At 41.3% G+C, this 18,433-nt stretch overlaps 2 protein-coding genes across 2 annotated transcripts in view; one reads left to right on the top strand and one right to left on the bottom strand.

The window, feature by feature from the left end:
• Nucleotides 1–18,433, bottom strand: part of LOC121929079 (zinc finger protein 239-like) — a gene marked incomplete at its 3' end in the record, with an annotated part of 257,852 nt that overhangs the window by 27,905 nt on the left and 211,514 nt on the right. The gene's annotated exons all lie outside the window — the stretch shown is intronic.
• MARCHF11 (membrane associated ring-CH-type finger 11) overlaps nucleotides 4,575–18,433 on the top strand; it is a 25,072-nt gene continuing 11,213 nt past the window's right edge. Inside the window, exons 1-2 of the mRNA XM_042463376.1 lie at nucleotides 4,575–4,875; nucleotides 10,587–10,742. Of these exons, the coding sequence (XP_042319310.1) occupies nucleotides 4,660–4,875; nucleotides 10,587–10,742 (372 nt within the window). The 5' untranslated portion in view covers nucleotides 4,575–4,659. The remainder of the gene's footprint in view (nucleotides 4,876–10,586; nucleotides 10,743–18,433) is intronic.

The raw sequence follows: 18,433 nt of genomic DNA, 5'->3' as shown, positions 1-18,433 counted from the left end.
ACCTGGGCTTTGGCACAAGAAGAAGTTTTCTAGAAAGGAGACAAGAAAGAAAAATGACTGATTCATCAAGATCTTTCAGGAGACTGAACAAGGACAATTTGGAATTAAGTAAAATGAAGCAATACTGTGGGAAGGCCACTGTTTTTAACCTGAAAGGTTTAAAATGGATAAAAATGACTTTGAAATTACTAGACTTTGAAATGCAGTTGTGTATTGATGATGAACATTTAGCCTGCAAGATGTACAAAATAATTAAAAATAGGTGGAAGAAAAACAAGTTAAAGACTTCATAATAAAGTGGGCACAAAACTTTGGATACAATATACCTTGAGGTCAGTGGGGAAAACTATAGTAAAAGGGAATGGAATTTACACTAAGTTATAATTTGAAAAAAGAATAATTTTAAGATGAGCCTTTTGGCTGAAGAGCGGGGTATAAATACTATAAATAAAGTAAGAAATTATTGGTACAACAAAATGTACAAACATAAATAACAGATGGGATCTTTTTATCATTTGTGGTGGACATGGGAGCTGCCTAAGAAATTCTGGAATCAAATACATTGTATGTTATGAACAATTTTGAAATTTAATTTCCAAATGAAACTGGAATTGTAGATGCTGAGAATGGTGGAGGGCGACAGGGAGAAGAAACATGGAAGACTTCTTCGACAGGTGACTGCAGTTGCAAGATTATTGTGTGCAAAGAAGTGGGAAAATACAATGATACCAATATGCAAAAAGTGGTTGTTGTAACAGTAGGTATTGAAATGGAAAAATGAGCAACTTTAATTAAAGAAAATCACTGCCAACTTTTATCACCTTTTATTTTTTATTGAAGACTAAACAGGATAACAGGCTGATTTTGAATTTTAACAAGTTAAGCAATGGAAATATATGAATGGGAATTATATTTCAAGCAGCCACATTCGCTAGCTATGTATAATCATTGTGAGGAAAGCTAGAAGTCATATCTACATTCTTTCTTTTGCATCTCATTAACATTTCTATTTTTTCCTGTATTTTTCTGTGCGTTTTCTTTTTTCTTTTTCTTTCTTTGCGTGTCATATCTTTATTGTATTGGCAAATTCTTAATAGTTTTTTTTTAAAAGAAACTATATAAATAGCACCTATTTTGTATTTAGGTAAAGAATCACAAACATGTAGACACTGAAACACATCCAGTTCTTAAGCAGTGGACAGATAGGGATCTCCACAACTCTCATCGGCCTCAGCTAGGATAAATATCTGGAGAGCATAGTTACACACACCTGAAATGCAAAAAAAATCAATACCATCAACTACACTGGGAAAATTTCTTTCAATAGTTGCTGATTTTGAAATTGAAGCACAAATAGTTTCCTATTTCTTAAGAGGATGAAAAAACAACAATTTTTCATCAGATTCCAGCCTGAGTTGCTAACAAGCCCAATTCCTCTGACAACAGGGTTGTGAACAGTTGGCCAGCATGAATCTTTCAGCTTGCAGGCTGAGTCTTTCTAGAAAAATACGTCCTACAAAACATGTATATTATGCTGCTTGATCTCAGACTGTGTAACTACATGTCACACAGAGTCTCCTGAGGCCATGGCTTTTAATCACACCTTTAGAGTCTAATGGTTTTATCTAAATCTGCGCAGGTGCATGGTATGAAACTGTTTTGTTGATATCCTTATTGCATGTCTTCCAGTCAACTCCAATTGATGGCATAGGGTTTTCTTGGCAATATTTATTCAGAGGAGGTTTACCATTGCCTTCCTCTAAGGCTAAAAGAACGACTGTCATTTTCCCAAGGTCATCTAGTGAGTTTCTATAGTTAAGTGTTGTTGTTGCTGTGTCCCTTCAAGTCATTTCCAACCTATAGTGAACCTATTATGGGGGTTTCTTTGCAAGTTTCTTCGGGGGATATGCCATTGCCACCCTCTCAGGCTGAGAGAGTGTGACTGGACCAAGGTCACCCAGTGGGTTTCTATGGCCAAGCCAGGATTCAAACCCTTGTCTCCAGAATCATAGTCCCAACACTTGAACCACTTTAAATCCTGGCAAGTGTGGGCAAGTCACACTCTCTCAGCTTGAGAGGGTGGCAATGGCAAACCCTCTCTGATGAAACTTGCCAAAATGGTCACCATAAAATGGAAATAACCTGAAGGCCCACAACAACAACAACAGACTCTCTTAGTGTCCTAGTCCAATACCCAAACGACTATGGCACACTGGCTCTCCCTAATAAATATATCACCCTAAAATTTATTTTGTACTTTGTTGTACAACATTTATTTTCTATTTTGAGGGCCTTTGCAGCTGAAGGGGTAGCTGTGTTGGCCATATAGCAATGTACAATAACACCTCAAACCCACAAAACAGTAATACCTTTATTAGACCAACCAAAATGCACAAAATATATGATGCAAGCTTTTGAAGCTCCACTGGCTTCTTCATTGCACAAAGGTGTTAATAATCAAACAGGACAAAAAACAAGCAAACCAATTATATTGGAGTTATATGCTTACATTTCATCAAGATGTTGTTATAGTTAAGATGGTACAGAGGGATACCCATGTAGGCAGAAGCCATTACACCTGCTTGGCCATGTGGGCCATTGGAGATAAAGACTGAACTTTAGGTAATAACATCTAAATCCTCTCCATACCCTCTTAACTCAGAACTATAACAACATCTTGATAAAATGTAGGCATATGACTCCAACACTGCAAATTTTCTTTCTTCCTCCCCTTTGATTTTGAACACCTTTGCTTGATGAAGGAGTCAGTGGAGCGTTTAAACTTGCATGAAAAGTGCACTTTGGCTGGCTAATAAAGGTGTCACTCTTTTGTGGCAGAATTCAAAGACACAGCTGTGTTACTCTGTAGTATCACTATGTAGAGAGATTTTGTAGCACCCTTGAGACTAAATGAAAGCAGTGGCGTTCCACAGTGGGGTGTCACCTAGTCTGGGGTGTGTGTGTGTCCCACACAGCTTTACTTTGGAGTATAGCTGTGCATGACAAGGAGGGAGAGGGCCTGGTGAATCCATCCCTGCTCCACATGGCTTGAAAGTCAAGCCTCACAGCTCAGGTACTTGGAGTGCCAGGCCATTCCCCTCCCTGCCTTGAGAGGCTTGAAAGTCAAGCCTCTCAGGGCAGGAATGGGGGGGGGGGGGCGCTGGGACCTTCCCCAACCTGCCACATGCTATGGCATGCAGGAGGGAGGCACTCACCCCTTTGGAGGTGTCACCTAGTGTGGCCTGAACCCCCTGCACCCCCGCTAATGATGCTACTTTGCTAAGAATGGAAAAGAAGTGTTTTTAGCTAAGTACAGGAGAAGTTTGGCACGGGATGGTAGTCTGGGCACAGAGCTGTAAAATAAGACAAAGTCCCAGGCTGGTCTCAGCCCATGCCCAGATTGGGAAAAGGCAGCCAGTGCAGTAATCTCCATAGACTTCAGTCTGCTTCCTCAGATGCATTCCATGCTTCCTCTAAACGCACCTGAGGAAGTAGAGTGAAGTCTATCAAAGCCCATGCTGTCAACTTCTTTCAAAGATATAGCCATGTTAATCTGTAGAATCAGTATGTAGAGAGAACTTGTAGTGCCTTTGAGAATGAAAGAAAGAAGTTGGCAGCACGAGCTTTTGTAGACTTAATGCATCTGAGGAAGTAGACTGAAGTCCACGAAAGCCCATGCTGCCAACTTCTTTCTCTGTGTGAGTGTCAAAGGTGCAGCAAGATCTACATTTGGTACATTCGTTGCACGTTGCAGCTGAAGAGTGAGGCATTATGTCAGGGGATTGTTAACATCCCATACATTATGTCAGGCGAATGGGCAGCTAAGGTCAGCCCTTGTCTGAGGTGAGGACTTCCCTCAGGGGGCAGCGTCAATAGTGCGTTGCGTGAGGGGGAGGGGAAAGAGCTTGTGTGGTGCTTATGAGGAACTTAAGAGTGGAGAAACAATCTGGTTTGGAACCTGTTTAACTTTGTCTGGCTGATGGCTATGGAATTCTGGGAGTTTGTTGTGGGGCCTGGGCCCCACAACAAACTCCAACTCCCAGAATTCCATAGTCATCAGCCAGACAAAGTTAAAGAGGTTCCAAACAGAGTTATTACTCAGCCTTATTAAAAGACAACCCTGGAAGTTGTGGCCTGAGGGGGAGAGGGGCTGTTCTTTCGACGTTTCTGACGAGGAGGAGGAGGATTGAGAAATGGCGGGAAGGGCGTGAGGAGGAGGAGGAGGCAGCACTCTCCCTGAGGAGGGACGACGACGACAGTTTTTATTTTGGCGTGAATAAGAGGGGAAATAAACGACTCTTTCAGACAGTTTTGGGGGAGGAGGAGAGGACGAGGGTCGCGTGCCCTCCCCCTCCTCCTCCCCTCCCCCTCCCCTTTCTCCTCGCGCAGTAACGGTCTCCAACGGTCTCTGGGCCCCTCCGCATTCTGGCGTCAGAGAAGCGGCTGCCTCTGAGGAGGAGGAGGAGGAGGAGGGGCGGGGCAAAGGAGGGAGGAGGGAGGGAGGAGGAGGCTGGCACGCGGCGGCGGCAGCGTCTCCTGCTGCCCTCTCTCTCCCTCAGTCATTCCCTCCGCGGAGGCGTCGGAGGGGAGAGTCCTTAAAGGAGGAGGAGGTGGGAGTGGCGCCGCCGCCGCCGCCGCCATCGCCCAGGGCTTCCCCTCATGAGCGGAGGCGGCGGCGGGGAGCCGCACAGAGACGCCGCCCCGCCCTCACAGGCTCCCTCTCCCCCGCCGTCCCGCCCGGGTCCGTCCTGCGAGAAGCCTCCCGAGACCAGCTCGGTGTGCAGCCAAGGCAGCGGAGGAGGAGGCGGCGGCGGAGGAGGAGGCGTGGGCGGGGGCAGCCCCATCTGCAAGATCTGCTTCCAGGGCGCGGAGCAGGTGAGCAGCAGCCTCCTGGTCCGAGGGAGGGAGGGAGGGAGAGAGGGCGCCCTCTCCTTCCCTCCCAGCTTCAGCGCAGCACCAGGGACAGCGCCCTCAGCCGCAGGGACAGCTCCGCAGACACGCCGCCCGTCCTCGCTTCACAGGGACCAGGCTCCCCGGACGCCCTCCTTTTCCCGGACGTGATCCCGTGTCCACAGCGCCCTCCGCCTTGGGAGGAAGAACATTGACATTGGCTTAGCAGGGGTTTCAAATTAGGAGTAGTAGTAGTAGTAGTATTGCTTTAAAAGGATTCTTATTGAACAGGTTACACTGCAGATATCAAACGGACATGCAAAGGCTCCAGCAACCACCTTCTCTCTCTCTCTCATTCTTCTATCCATCTACTTCTATCTTCTTTCAGTAACCTAATAATAATAATAATAACCTATCCTTTACTTATCCTTCTATCCCTGATCTATACTGATCTATACGTTGCCTACTTCTATATCCATCTCCTGGACTTTCTTCTCCCTTTCCACTCCTTCCTTCTTCATCTGCTACAACCTACTTATCCCCCTCTAATACTAACCTTCCTTTAACTAATTTCTATTCCACTCTAATAATTCCTATTATTATTATTATTATTATTATTATTTTCTTGTCTCCCACCTTCCTTCCTTCCTCCCAATACAGGGACTCAAGGTGGTGAACATCAGGTTTATAAAGCCATACAATTTAAAAAGGGCATGACATTAAAATGTGTAAATATAATTTTTAATCGCCTTCACCAGCTACATTGGTTGCTCCTTACTGCAGTTATAAGAGGCCCCAAAAGGTTGACTAACTTTAAGGCAGGGACTAATTGAAAAGGTTTCAGGAGCAGCAGGAAATACCTCTTTTGTTCAGTTAGGTTCTTGAGTCAGTTTATTTGATGGAATAATATATGATGAACATGAAGCAAGTCCAACTGTTTGCACAAGTCATTGGTTAGTTCTGTTATGCCACTGAGTGTTAACCAGCGTCTATCCATTTTGCCTGCTGACTTGCAGAGTTAGAAGAGTTATCTCACTGAGCACAATGTCTCAAGGTAGGATGGCATATATTTAAAACATTCTCAGTATCTGTCTAAAATGTTGCTAATCTTTTAAGAAAGCAACCCTACAGTCTTCTGCATACACTTCTTGGATGTCTATTGCTTGGACAGCCACTTTCTTTCATGTCCCCCTTGTATCATGGGACTCTGGAAAGCCCTTGTCTCTATGCCTTTTCCGTTGTTTTCTGTACCATCATGTTTTGCAGAAAATAAGCTTAGCCATCTTTTCTAGATTTCCCTAAGACACTTTACTGATTCTTACGTACATTGAATTGTTTCTTTAAAACAAACGGCGCTGGTATTTCACAACATCCCATCTTTGACACACTTGGTTATCCTCAGTAACCCTAAATTGTTGCTGTTTTTTGTGTGCCTCCAAGTTGTTTCCAACTTACAGTGAGCCTAAGATGCCCTTATTATCATGGGGTTTTCTTGGCAAGATTTGTTCAGAGCGGGTTTGCCTTTGACTTCCTCCCAGAGAACGTGACTTGCCCAAGATCCCTCACTAGGTTTCCATGATCTAGCAGGGATTTGAACCCTGGTCTCCAGAGTCATAGTCCCATAGCCAAGCGGCCACTTTACTAGATTGGGTCCCTAACCACTTTTAGAAACTTTAAATTTCCTGCCAGTCAGGCTCCAAACATGCACATTTCTTTCTTCCTTTCATGATGCAATGTAGGTACAGTATTCTTATTTGTTTTCTTTTGGTCTTTTACCATTTCTCTTATCTGTTGACACAGTCTGAGGTTTCTAACTAGTTAGTGCAAGGATTCCCAATCTATGAGTTGTGGTCCATCTTCAGTTTGATATCTGTTGCCCATTATTACTCCAAATAAATGGCAGAATCAGCTGCCTTCTGATCTCAGTCCACATTGCTATCCTTTAAGTGGCTATTGCATTCAGTGTATAGCTTTCATAAAACATTGCCAGGCTTTTCTGCCAGGAATGTCACAGGAGTAGCTGGAGCCGTGCCGAAGTCTACAACCATCTCGTGCCTCTGCTTGCAAAATTGTTTACTTAATAAAAGGACACTGGTTTGGTAAAAGTGGCTTTTGTTGTATATTTCTTTTTGAAACTGAGGGCTAAAACACCCAGAAGTCTAGGCAATGAAGCACTTCTCTTCATTTTGCACTTTCTAATTAGATGCCATTTTGAGAGATCTTTGAAAGCACATAGTTTGTTTGCCTCCATCAGGGAGGGCTTGATGGGATGTCCTTAGGACTCCCTGACTTGAACTTGTTTAGTTCAAGCATGATTATGCACCTTTATGATTCTAACTTTGTTTCACCCTTCTTTGTCTGTCTGTTGTTCATAGGCTGGGGAACCTGTTGACCTCCAAGTGTTGATGAACTACTACTTCCATCATCCCCCACCATTGCCCAGGCTGGCAGAGGGTCATGGGAACAGGAATCCAAAACATCTGGAGGGTTACAGGCTCCACAGTCTTGTTTTAATATTGCAAAATGTTTTTCCTTCATGCATCAAGTTCTTGTTAATGTACTGAGTTAAGTGCATCAATAGATGGCCTTAGTAATCCAACCTTTCATTCACTTCTTATAAGTTTCTTTTTGTTTTGTAGCTATACCAATTCCACAACCCTTCTCATTTTCATCCATCCAATAATGGCTTTTGCAATAGTCCATCCCCTGTGCCTTATTTTTAAAACAGCAAGGTCTATTTGACTCACATTTCATTTAGCGTCCATTTCTGTGGATGGATTTGAAAAGATATGCTGTTCTAATGACATCCTGATCTGAACATATTTTCCTTTCCTTTCCTGGTTTTGGTCAGGGGACAAGTAAATCTGGAGTTGGCTTGTTCATTGCTCTACAAATGAGGACAAGAAAGGCAGAACTGTCACTGATATTGGTGAGGGACACTGACAACTTTCGTGGCCATGGCCATGGTCCTTGGCCATGGGGATTATATTCGCCACAAAGTCAGGAGTCTATGAAATAATCTATAGGGCAGGAGCCAGGGATGTTCCTGGCCCACTGATCCAGACTTTGGGGGAGGGAAACCTAGTTCTTTGTCCCACAGGTTTGGTAAAGATACCTAGAACCTGAGCAGAGAGACATAGGGTGAGGGTGTATGGTTCCTGGTAATAGGACAATAATAGGACAGTTTACTGAGACAGCAAACAAGGTTTATTCAAATTCACTTCTAAGATGGTTTAAACACCCAAATGGAAATATAGCAAATGGTTAAGCAAATAAAACTGTCAAATAAATAATAGATAATGAATAATCATAATAAATAATACTTTTATGCTCTTTCCCACTTTCTGATCTCAAACTCTCTCATTTGGATGTCACAATAATAGTCTATTTCTCTTATACTAGAATATTGACTTTATGTGAGACGCTTTTTGTTGCTTTGAGTTTACACTACAAAAATTGTTATAAACAGTGTAGTTTACAGGCAGGTGATGAAGTTCATAGACAGCTGATTATCTTTTTTTATACTCTTTTGTTACAGAATCCATTTGTGACCTTCTATTAATGTTATACATTCATGTATATCTGCCTCTCATAGCTTCACCTAAATAGACTTACAGGAATGACTTACACCCTGAATCCAAGTGGAATATTCTTTTAAAATAAAGAGAGGTTTGTGAGCCCTCGTGTTCAGTATACTTTCATATTCAGAGGAATATCTCACCAGGTCACAATTTCCTGTTTAATACCTTATAGTTCATCATGCCATCCAGGTTAATGCATCCAGTGTTTTCATACAAAGGGAATTGATTGCTGATAGGAACTGAGCTTCTGAAACTGCTGTAGTGAATGTCAGCCACCTTCCCCTTCTCCATAACACACTGAAGAGATGTTTTATCTGTTTCTGTGCGAGAGATAATGGTCTATTGCAAGTGATTGTATATCAGAGCTTATATGTGCTAAATGGAGTTTGATAACATAACAAATGTTTCCTTGGAGATTATAAGCAGATATTATCTAACAAAAATTTCAGGATGGTGCCCTAGTGTGATGTTGCAGACTCTGGAGATTATCAGACGGGGAAAAATTGAGGAAGAAAAAGGCATACTCCTGGCAAAATCATGCAATTGAGCTGAAGATTTTCAGATGACATCGTGCTTATCCAGGACTTAACCCATGAAGATCCTAGAATGCTCTTGTTGCTGGAGTATTCCTGGATCTTCACAGGTTAAGTCTTGGATAAGCGCAATGTGTCTGAAAATCCTCAGCACCGCGCAACTTTGCCAGGAGTATGCCTTTTACTCTCTGCCTCCCCCCGCCCCATCTGATACTCTCCTATGCCAGATATATGTAGAGGTTCTGCAGATAATGTATGTGCTTGTTTAGAATATATGTATATATCTTGCATTTCAATCAAATAATACTCAGAACAACTTACTGTAGATTGAGATGAACAACTTTAGTGGGTCCAGGGGCCAGTTTTGATTCCTTAGGACCCACAACAGGCCACATTCCTTCCCCTGCCCAAAAGGTGATTTTAATGTTTCCCCCTAACCTGGAAATGATTGAAAATTCTCTTCCAGTTTTGAACTGTTCTTCCTGGAAAACTCCCTTCCCTGCACCCACATGCAATAAAGCAAGCCCTTTGACTTCATGTAGAGGATAGTTCCAGCAATTTTTATTTTTAGAGCATTTCCCCCCAGTGCCCATGAGTTACATGCATCCAACAGGCTGCAAGTCCACTGTGCAGTAAAATTTAATTTGTGTGTACACACACTTCACAAAAACACACGTAACTAAGAAATATTTAGTTTTCTGGCCAGACTGTTCTTCCCTTTAACTCTTCTATCCCAGAGCAACTGACAATTACAGTTAAGTGTCATTTCTGACTGGGAGCAGGCACACAAGCTCCCTGCATCTTTTTTATTTTTACAGTATTTTTTGATGATGGGGCAAGCTGCCATGGTGTCCTTCTGGGGAGGCAATGGGTGCAACTTGCCAGTATTCCTTGGTATGTGATTGCATAAGTATATAAACATGTTACATTTGTATATTCCATACTGCTTGTATACTTGCACAGAGTGTTTCAGTCCCCAGGATGTGGATTTTTGGTTGCAACCCCCAATGCAGCTTCAAGCGGCTCCGGCAGTATGTAGTGTGCAGAGTGTAAATGCTGTGCCCCCCGAGTGTCTTGAAGCCGCCCACATATGGTTGGCCAGGGTGATTTCCGGACATCTTGGGGGCATGTGGCATCTAAGTGCCATGCCCCCAAGCTGTGTAGAAGCCAGCTTTATCAGCCGGTCTGTTCTGGCCTTGTGCAGCTCTAACATGATTGAATTGCACTATATAAAACTGCTCAAAATATGAAGGTCACTCAGATGCTATGCATTTGCATTAGTATAGAAAAAGAATGACTGGAGAGACATCGTTATTACAAACGAACAGTATTGCCCTTGATTCAAAGCAATAATTTTTGTATGAACACATTGTTTCACATTTATCAAGATTTTTGTGATATTGGATTGGGATAAATGAATATAATAATTCTGAAAGAAACACTGGGGTATTAGTCCATTAAAAATAATATATTTTTAAATGCTGGAAAGCTGATTTTCAGATGTATTATTCAAGGAGGAATGAAGTGTATTATTACATTTCTGTACATTTCCACTTGACATTTAACTGTCATTTTTTTCCAGGGTGAATTGCTAAATCCTTGTCGATGTGATGGATCAGTACGATATACGCATCAACTTTGCCTTTTGAAGTGGATTAGTGAAAGGGGGTCCTGGACTTGTGAACTCTGCTGCTACAGATACCATGTTATAGCAATTAAAATGAAAAGGCCTTGTCAGGTAATGTTCTTAAATTTTTTGTAGTCATATACATTGTGTTAGGATTATGTAAACTAAAGATATCAAAGGTATCAAGGAGTTCACCAGTGAAGAGGACTCTGATAACCTCAAACATGGGCATAAAAATATCTTAATTCTATCAGAAGAAATCCATGTGTAAATTTACAGAGTTTTATAATTAAAGCTTAATAATAATAATAATAATAATAATAATAATAATAATAATATGCCTTAAGAGAACCTTTGAGTTCTGTCCAAATTCTCTAGCGTATATGCAACATTTCCAGAAGTTTAATCCTGTTTGCCAGTGTATGCTAAATCCCTTTCATCTGGAATCTGCAAATACAGATGATGTTTAGATAAGGTTATCCTGAGGACAAGTTTGGTCATGTGTATTGCCCTTTTTGCAATCTAGGGCAAGACAAGCTGGTATCTGTCACAAAGGCTTTGTGTGGTGTGTGTAGAGCTAGGGCCAAATTAGGCATGCTAAATTTAATCTGTAATGAACATGCATGATTTTAAATATGTTAATAATATCAGTGTAGCAGACAGAGACTAATAATCATTGGGTGCATGGAAAGTGTGGAAAAAGGACTTATCCCTTTCTCTCACACTGTAGGTCTCAGGAAAAACCATCATTTGAAGCTGTTGTTTGCAGTGAAAGGAAATTCAACATTAAGATTTCCTCTTAATGCAAACAGAAGATTCAGAAGAGAAATCTTTAGCCAAAGTATAAAAGAAAAGGGTTAAATCCCACTCCACAGCTCCTGTGTCTCTGAAAATTATTACCTCTCAGTTGATGCTCTTTCCTTTTTAGAAAACAAACATGCAGATTAAATACACACTAGATGCAGATACATATTAAATGTGACCTCAAACTTTGTAATAAGAATTAATTAACATTATATTAATTAAACTGATTTTGTAAAGGTATGTCAGAGGTACATTAAAATGTTCCCAAGTGTCTTCAGATTAAAATATTCTACCCTTCTTTTTCATTAAAGGTTTGATTCAGACATAGCCTCTCTAACACTTGTTTTCTGTGCAAAATGCTCCCACTTGTTTGCAACAGAATTTCATGAGATAAATGCTTGTTCTAACTCAAGAGGAGATATAACCATTTAATTATTTCCCAAAGGCATCAGAAGCTACTGCAGGGAGACCAGAGGAAATGCTCCTGCATTTTTCCTGTTTCTCCATTTTGCCATTCTACGTTTTACTGCCATTTGAAATATACACAAATTGCCATGTGAGTCAAAGGCTTACGTGTACCTTGCGTAATAAGGCAGCACTCTGGTGCTATTAAGCTGTAAACGCTTTTGGTTTCCTTAGTTTGTGTTCCAAAACCTTTCTGTAAATAATTTCAGAAAGAAATTATGTCCTCCCCACCACCCTCTTAAAACCTTCCAGAGCAGATTGGGAGCACAGAAGGGCTACAGAGAGATGGGAGAAGAACACCTCTTCCTCATTCAAAGTTGTTTCATCAGTCAGTGGGATGGATCTAGACTAATCATACATAGAATAGATCATTAAAATCAATGAAACAATTTAGTAATGTCTACTTTGTTCCACTGATTTCATTGAGTGAGTGTACTGTAAATTTAGCATCCAACTGGAATAAGGTAGACTGATATTCAGATGTTGAGTGACAGCAGTACCAAGCCTGTCACTCCTTCACTCCTCCTCAGAGATCTCCAACTGTGTGTTCTGACGTTGCCGAGCCCCATTACTTCCTATGGGGCTTCAGCATACGCTGATTTCCCCTTATGCGGAGGGATCAGGAATGGATCCCTGCGTAAGGGGAGGGCACACTGTATATATTCCACCTTTCCAAATCAGCCTACTCAAATCAGCTTACAGTGCAATGTTTTAAAAGTTTACTTTAAAAGGTTTTATATTTATATTTTAACACTTTTCAGTATAAAACATCGAAATATAAAATGGCCAAAAAAAGAAAGAATAGCAGCATCAAATGAAATTAATCCAGGCCAAAAGCTCCTTTTCAAAGCCACGTTTTCCATAATCATTAAAAAAAAACCACCCCAAAGTAGCAAGGTAAGCCATGGTGGCCTATCTAGAAAGAGCATCCTCTTCCAGCAGGCCTTCCCCGATTGATTATGGCCAGAACTGAATGAATCCACCCATTTTATTACGTTCCCTCATTATTCGTCATTTGTTAATTGCCAATTTTTCTTGATGCTATTGCTATGTATTTATGTATGATTTTACTATTAAAACTTTATACTTTAGGGAGGGAAGTTCTGGGATAGGAGGTTTGGGGGATTTTGATGTTTTATTATCTTTGCACAGTATAAACCTTGTTGTTCCCCGCATCGATCCCCAAAACGGAAGAGGCGGGATATAAATAAATAAATAAATATATTATTTTTATTATCCCAAAATCCTGGTGCCATTTTAAATTCCATATTAAACTGCTGCTGGGGATCTTCCATTTCTTCATTAAACTGTCAGTGTGAAGCTTCTATTTCCTGTTGAGCTGCTCTGTTTTTAGGAGGGCGATTGTTTATTCCTTCATGTTTGTTTCACCCGTTTACAGCTTCTTTTAAAGTAAAAAATGATTCCATTCCCAATATTGGTACTGTGTGTTGGCTACTTGGTGAGACATTCCAGGGGTAACTGCAGGATTTAGGTTCCTTTCATGAAAGAGCACTGGCAATATGAGGTGTCTGTAACATTTGCTTTAGTTTATTTACAGTTACTACAGTAAAACTGATATGATTTTTTAAAGGTGGTGATGACAGGATAAAATCACAAAATCTGGGGTGGGTAGCTGGCTAGGTCTTAGTTTAAAAAGTGATAGTGACAGTCCTCTTGCAAATGATTTTGTATTCTGATATAATGTTGCTTCAGGCACACTGATGGCAAACATGGTGGCTAATAGAGTGTCACCAGTGGTCATGTAAGTCCCCTCCACATTTTCTCTCTTCCCTTTATTGTATCCCTAGCTTTGTAGAAAGGAAGCAAATTACTATAGTTTTCCGTGGATTTTTTGGGCTATGTGGCTGTGTTCTGGCATGGCAGCATTCTCTGAAGATGCTCGCCATGGATGCTGGCAAAACATCAAGAATAAACTCATCCAGAACATGACCACACAGCCCCCCCCCCCCAAAAAAAAACCACAAAAAACTATGGATGCCAGCTGGGAAAGCCTTTGACTTCACAAACAAATTACTAATATAGTCAGCCCTCTGTGTTCGTCAGGGAATCCGTTCCGAACCCTCTCCTGCGAAAATGGAGACTTGCCCATATTCAAGCCTTAGGTTTGAATGGGGCACGTGCCTGCAAGTGCATGTGGAGGCACATGCTGCAGGGGCGCACCCCATTGAAATTAATGGAGGTCGCCCCTCCGTGAATATTCAAGACTGCAGATCTCAAGTCCTCAAGAACGGAGGGGCGATTGTATTGCATCCAAGAAAGAGTTGCTATACCCCAGGTTATTTCAGCCTTTGGAAACCGAGAGCATCATCATCATCAATCATCAATTATCATGATCATCTTCACTCATTTACTTATTTATTTAGCACCATCATTGTATTTGACACTTTACAAGTAAAATAACAACAAAACAGTTCTCTGCCCTTAGGCTTACAATCTAACTTGGGCCCAGTACACATGGGCCAAAAGCGGAATGGCGCTGCCAATACTAGCATTCAGGAGCGCGCAGCAACTGCACGCTCCTGAACCCTAGTACGTATGGGCAGCACCATGTTGACGCAGCACCGTCCATACAGCGCATGTGTCCATGACATGTCTTGTGCAACACATCCAAATGGCGCAGCACGCAAGACACATCACTGCAGTGCCCCAGGGTGCATATGGCGCCTTGGCAGCATCGCGGGAAAGGAGCTCCATTTCAGAACTCCTTTTTCCAGCAGATCCTTGTTGCAGCCGTGTGGTTGCCACAGCAATGATCCAAAGGGACAGCCTCTGCTAATCTGTACCGGGCCTAAAACATGACACAAGAGGCAAAAGGGGATGGTAAAGTGGGAGGGGTATAAATCCAGCAGACACTGCCTCTTTTCTCCTTCTGAGTTCACAGCACTGGCAGTTGGGATGGAGGGAGGGCCTTTCCTCTGCTTCTGGGATTAGGCATGGTATCATATTTTCTTTATCCTGCTTTCTGCTCCAGATTCAGACTGAGATGGCTCCATCTGGCTTTCTGCCCTTTCCTCTTGCTCTGGTGAATGTTAAATTCTGGAGTTTAGGGATATGGAGTAGTAGTTACATTTTTTTTTGGCCAAATCGCACATTAACTTTAAGAATCAATGGCCTGTTACAACAGCCAAAAATAAAGCTGCTTCGAGTCACAGTGAGGTATGGTGTTTCAATGATGCATGTGGCCTAAGAGTCCAGAAGTTGCACACCAAAGCCATGATCCAGCCCTAAGGACTGGAGCATGGCTTTGGTGTGGGTTCTGGACTCTTAGGATGCATGCATCATTGAAACACCAACCTCCACTGTGACTTGAGCAGCTTTATTTGGCTGTCTGTAACAGGCCAATGTCACATGGGCTGCATGCACACTGCAGGATAATCCAGTTTGACACCACCTTTAACTGACATGGCTCAATGCTATGGACTTCTGGGCATTGTAGTTTGTGTGGCACCAGAGTTCTGATAGAGGCTAAGGTCTCACAAAATTACAGTTCCCAGGATCCATAGTATTGAGTCATGACAGTTAAAGTATACTGTAGTGTCAAATTGGATTATTTCTGCAGTGCGGATGCAGCCATAATAGACTATTTTACAGTTGACAGTGCCTTCATGGGTTGAACAAAATGCCACAAAAATGTACATGTTTTTGAGTTTTGCTAACTTGGTCAGACTAGGTTTACAAAAGTAGGTGAGAAAAGAATAAAATAAAGCAATATTAAACATTTTTCAGTACATGAGCTTATATCAGTTAATAAAGTTTCTCAACAAGATCGGATCAATCCTCAAACAGTAAGCTGTATCCTCTGAAACAGGGGTAGGCAACCCTTTTGAGCCGGGGGCCGGTTGGTTCCCTCAGACAACTGGGGGGCCGAAGCCAAAAAAATAATTAATAATTTTTAAAAATTAAAAGAATAAAAAACCGGACAAATGTAGGACAAATTTTCAAATGGAGGGCACTTTTTAATAAAAAATGGAGGACACGCAAAAAAATTTGCTGATTTTTAAAAAATGTTAAGATAAATGCATGTTCTGAGGTTCTATAGAAAATTGCCCACCATGCCCCTCTGTGAGATGCCAAAGGCCCCGGCGGCAATCGGCGGCAGGACCAGGCTGGGGCTGGTCCCAAGGCCTTGCCGGGGCCACATCCGGCCCGCGGGCCGCAGGTTGCCACCCCTGCTCTGAACAATACTTAGTTTTTGAGGGTGCTGTAACCTTCATGTAAAATTTAATAAATAAAATCTTCAGTATTCTTCCAATTAAAGCAGTGGAGCTCCCACTGGAATAAACTGAACATTTAGGCAGACATGGTATGTCTCAAAAGTCCTGGGCTGCCTTTCTTGGTATGTGATTTTGTTTTTTTGCCCCATTTATTAAATGTTCAAACCGCAGAGCATCACAAACTCTCTTGATCTGATTGAACAAGTTAGTTCTGTGCAATGCCTCTCCAAGATACTCTTTTTATCTTTTCCAATGTCTGCCTTCATATTTATTTATTTTTTCCTTTAAAATTGTGTAAATTAAATGTTTTAAAAAGCAGGGTCGAGAGTGGGGGGATCGGTTAGAAGGTTCCAAGTATCAAAAGTATGGCAGTAACTCAGCTGTTCCATCAATTTAAAATTTTCCATAAGACTCCATCCTACAGATTAGTTCTTTCAGGTGAACAATGCGGCAGTCCATTCTTTGGTTATGGCAGTATTTATGCTGCTTATGTCAGTGGAAGCCCAAACCATTATTGCATGTCTCCACGCTTCGGGGTGACATCTTGTGACTTCCCTTTCATTTCCCAGTAGATAGCTAAATAGCAAAAAGGCTCAGATCCAGTCTGAATTTGGAAGCTAAGCAGGGGCAGCCCGTGGTTAATACTTGGATGGAGACTGCCAAAGAATACCAGGTTCGGTAGGCTGTATTTCAGAAGAGGGAGCTGGTAAATCACCACTGAATATTCCTTGTCTAAGAAAACCATGTGAAATTCATAGGGTCAGGTTGGCAGGAGGATTGAAGGCACATATATACAATACACACTTGGCAGGCACAAGCACATTTTCCCCTCTACCCTTCATCTGATGCCATGGTTGTGTAATCTGTATAGAATGTGGGAGATAATGTGTGGATAGCAACTCTACATCACACTTGTGCATTTGGTTGTCAGTACAGCACAACTGACATGAATCCATGTCCATGCCAAGATGTTATATCTTTTTTTCTCTATTATATTTATCATGTATTTTATATCTATTATATTTGTATTTGTCTATTTGGTGATTTGCACTTAAATATAGCACTTTGTCGTCACATCATCATCATCATCATCGAAGAATCAATGATTCTTTAAAGTTCCAGTGAAACAAGCATGACATTTTCATGTAATTACGAACTTGGAATATAGCCATTGCAGTGATAAATGTGGGCTTGTCCACTTTGATAAATATGAAGAGATAGCTGTAACCCAGGTTTGTAATTGATGGACAGTTTACATCTATTTCTAAAGTTTTACTAAATAGCAAGTTGAGAAGCTTAAAAATATTTTGCTAAATACAGTTCTTTCTTGTTACTTTTGCCTTCAAGTCATTTCTTGGCAAGATTTTCAGAAGAGGTTTGCCATGGCTTCCCCTGAGGCTGAGAGCATGTGATTTGCCCAAAGTCACCCAGTGGGTTTCATAGATGGCAGGGAATGTGACCCTGGTCTTCAGTGTCATAGCCAACATTCAAGCCTCTGTGCTATGCAGGCTCTCAGTTCTGCAATATAAAATAGTTTATTAAAGAGTAAAATTATTTTTCACATGACACATGCTCACATGATTCATGTATCAGATTTTCCTAACACTTTGTGTCTTAAATATTAGATATCCCCTAATGTAGTGAATAGATCTATAACCGGTACCACCTGACCTGTGTTGAACTGGTGAATAAATATACAATCAGTTTCTATGTACATAATGGACTATCTCCCTTGAATTTGGTGGGGTTTTCCCTCCTGATAACATGCATAAAATTGCACTTCTCTTCTGTCTCTTAAAAAAAATCATTCTTACAAGGATTTTTGAAGTCAGTGAATTTTGTCAAGGTAATTTCTTTATGTTCATAGATTCTGTTTCAACCTACTCTTTGGCATCTATTTTTCTTTTAATATGCACTGCAAAGCTGAATCAGGGTTTTCTGTGTCTCTGCTATCATCTGACTGGGAGCTGCCAATATTTGTCCGCATTTGCCACAGATCATTTATTTTAAGGATCTAAACATACATTAGTTCAGTGTTACAATTTATATGGCGAGTTTTCTGCAAATAAAATATTGACTGTCCACAAAAGGGTCCCAGGGATCCAGGTTTACGCCAAATATTTTAATTTTGTTGTAAATAATAGAATTTCTATATGACACTGCCAAGTTATTAATTATTTAAATTTAAGCACACTGAATAAGAGGAGAAAGAGTTATTGCCAGCAGAATGTGAAAGCCCCACAGTAAGATGCGATGCCTATCAGAACACTTCATGAGTAGTTAAAACAGAGTGCAAAT

This window comes from Sceloporus undulatus, chromosome 4, assembly GCF_019175285.1.
Source record: "Sceloporus undulatus isolate JIND9_A2432 ecotype Alabama chromosome 4, SceUnd_v1.1, whole genome shotgun sequence".
In the NCBI taxonomy this organism is placed as follows: domain Eukaryota; kingdom Metazoa; phylum Chordata; class Lepidosauria; order Squamata; family Phrynosomatidae; genus Sceloporus; species Sceloporus undulatus.
The sequence above is the reverse complement of the archived record's forward strand: the minus strand, read 5'-3'. Positions and strand labels throughout refer to the sequence as shown.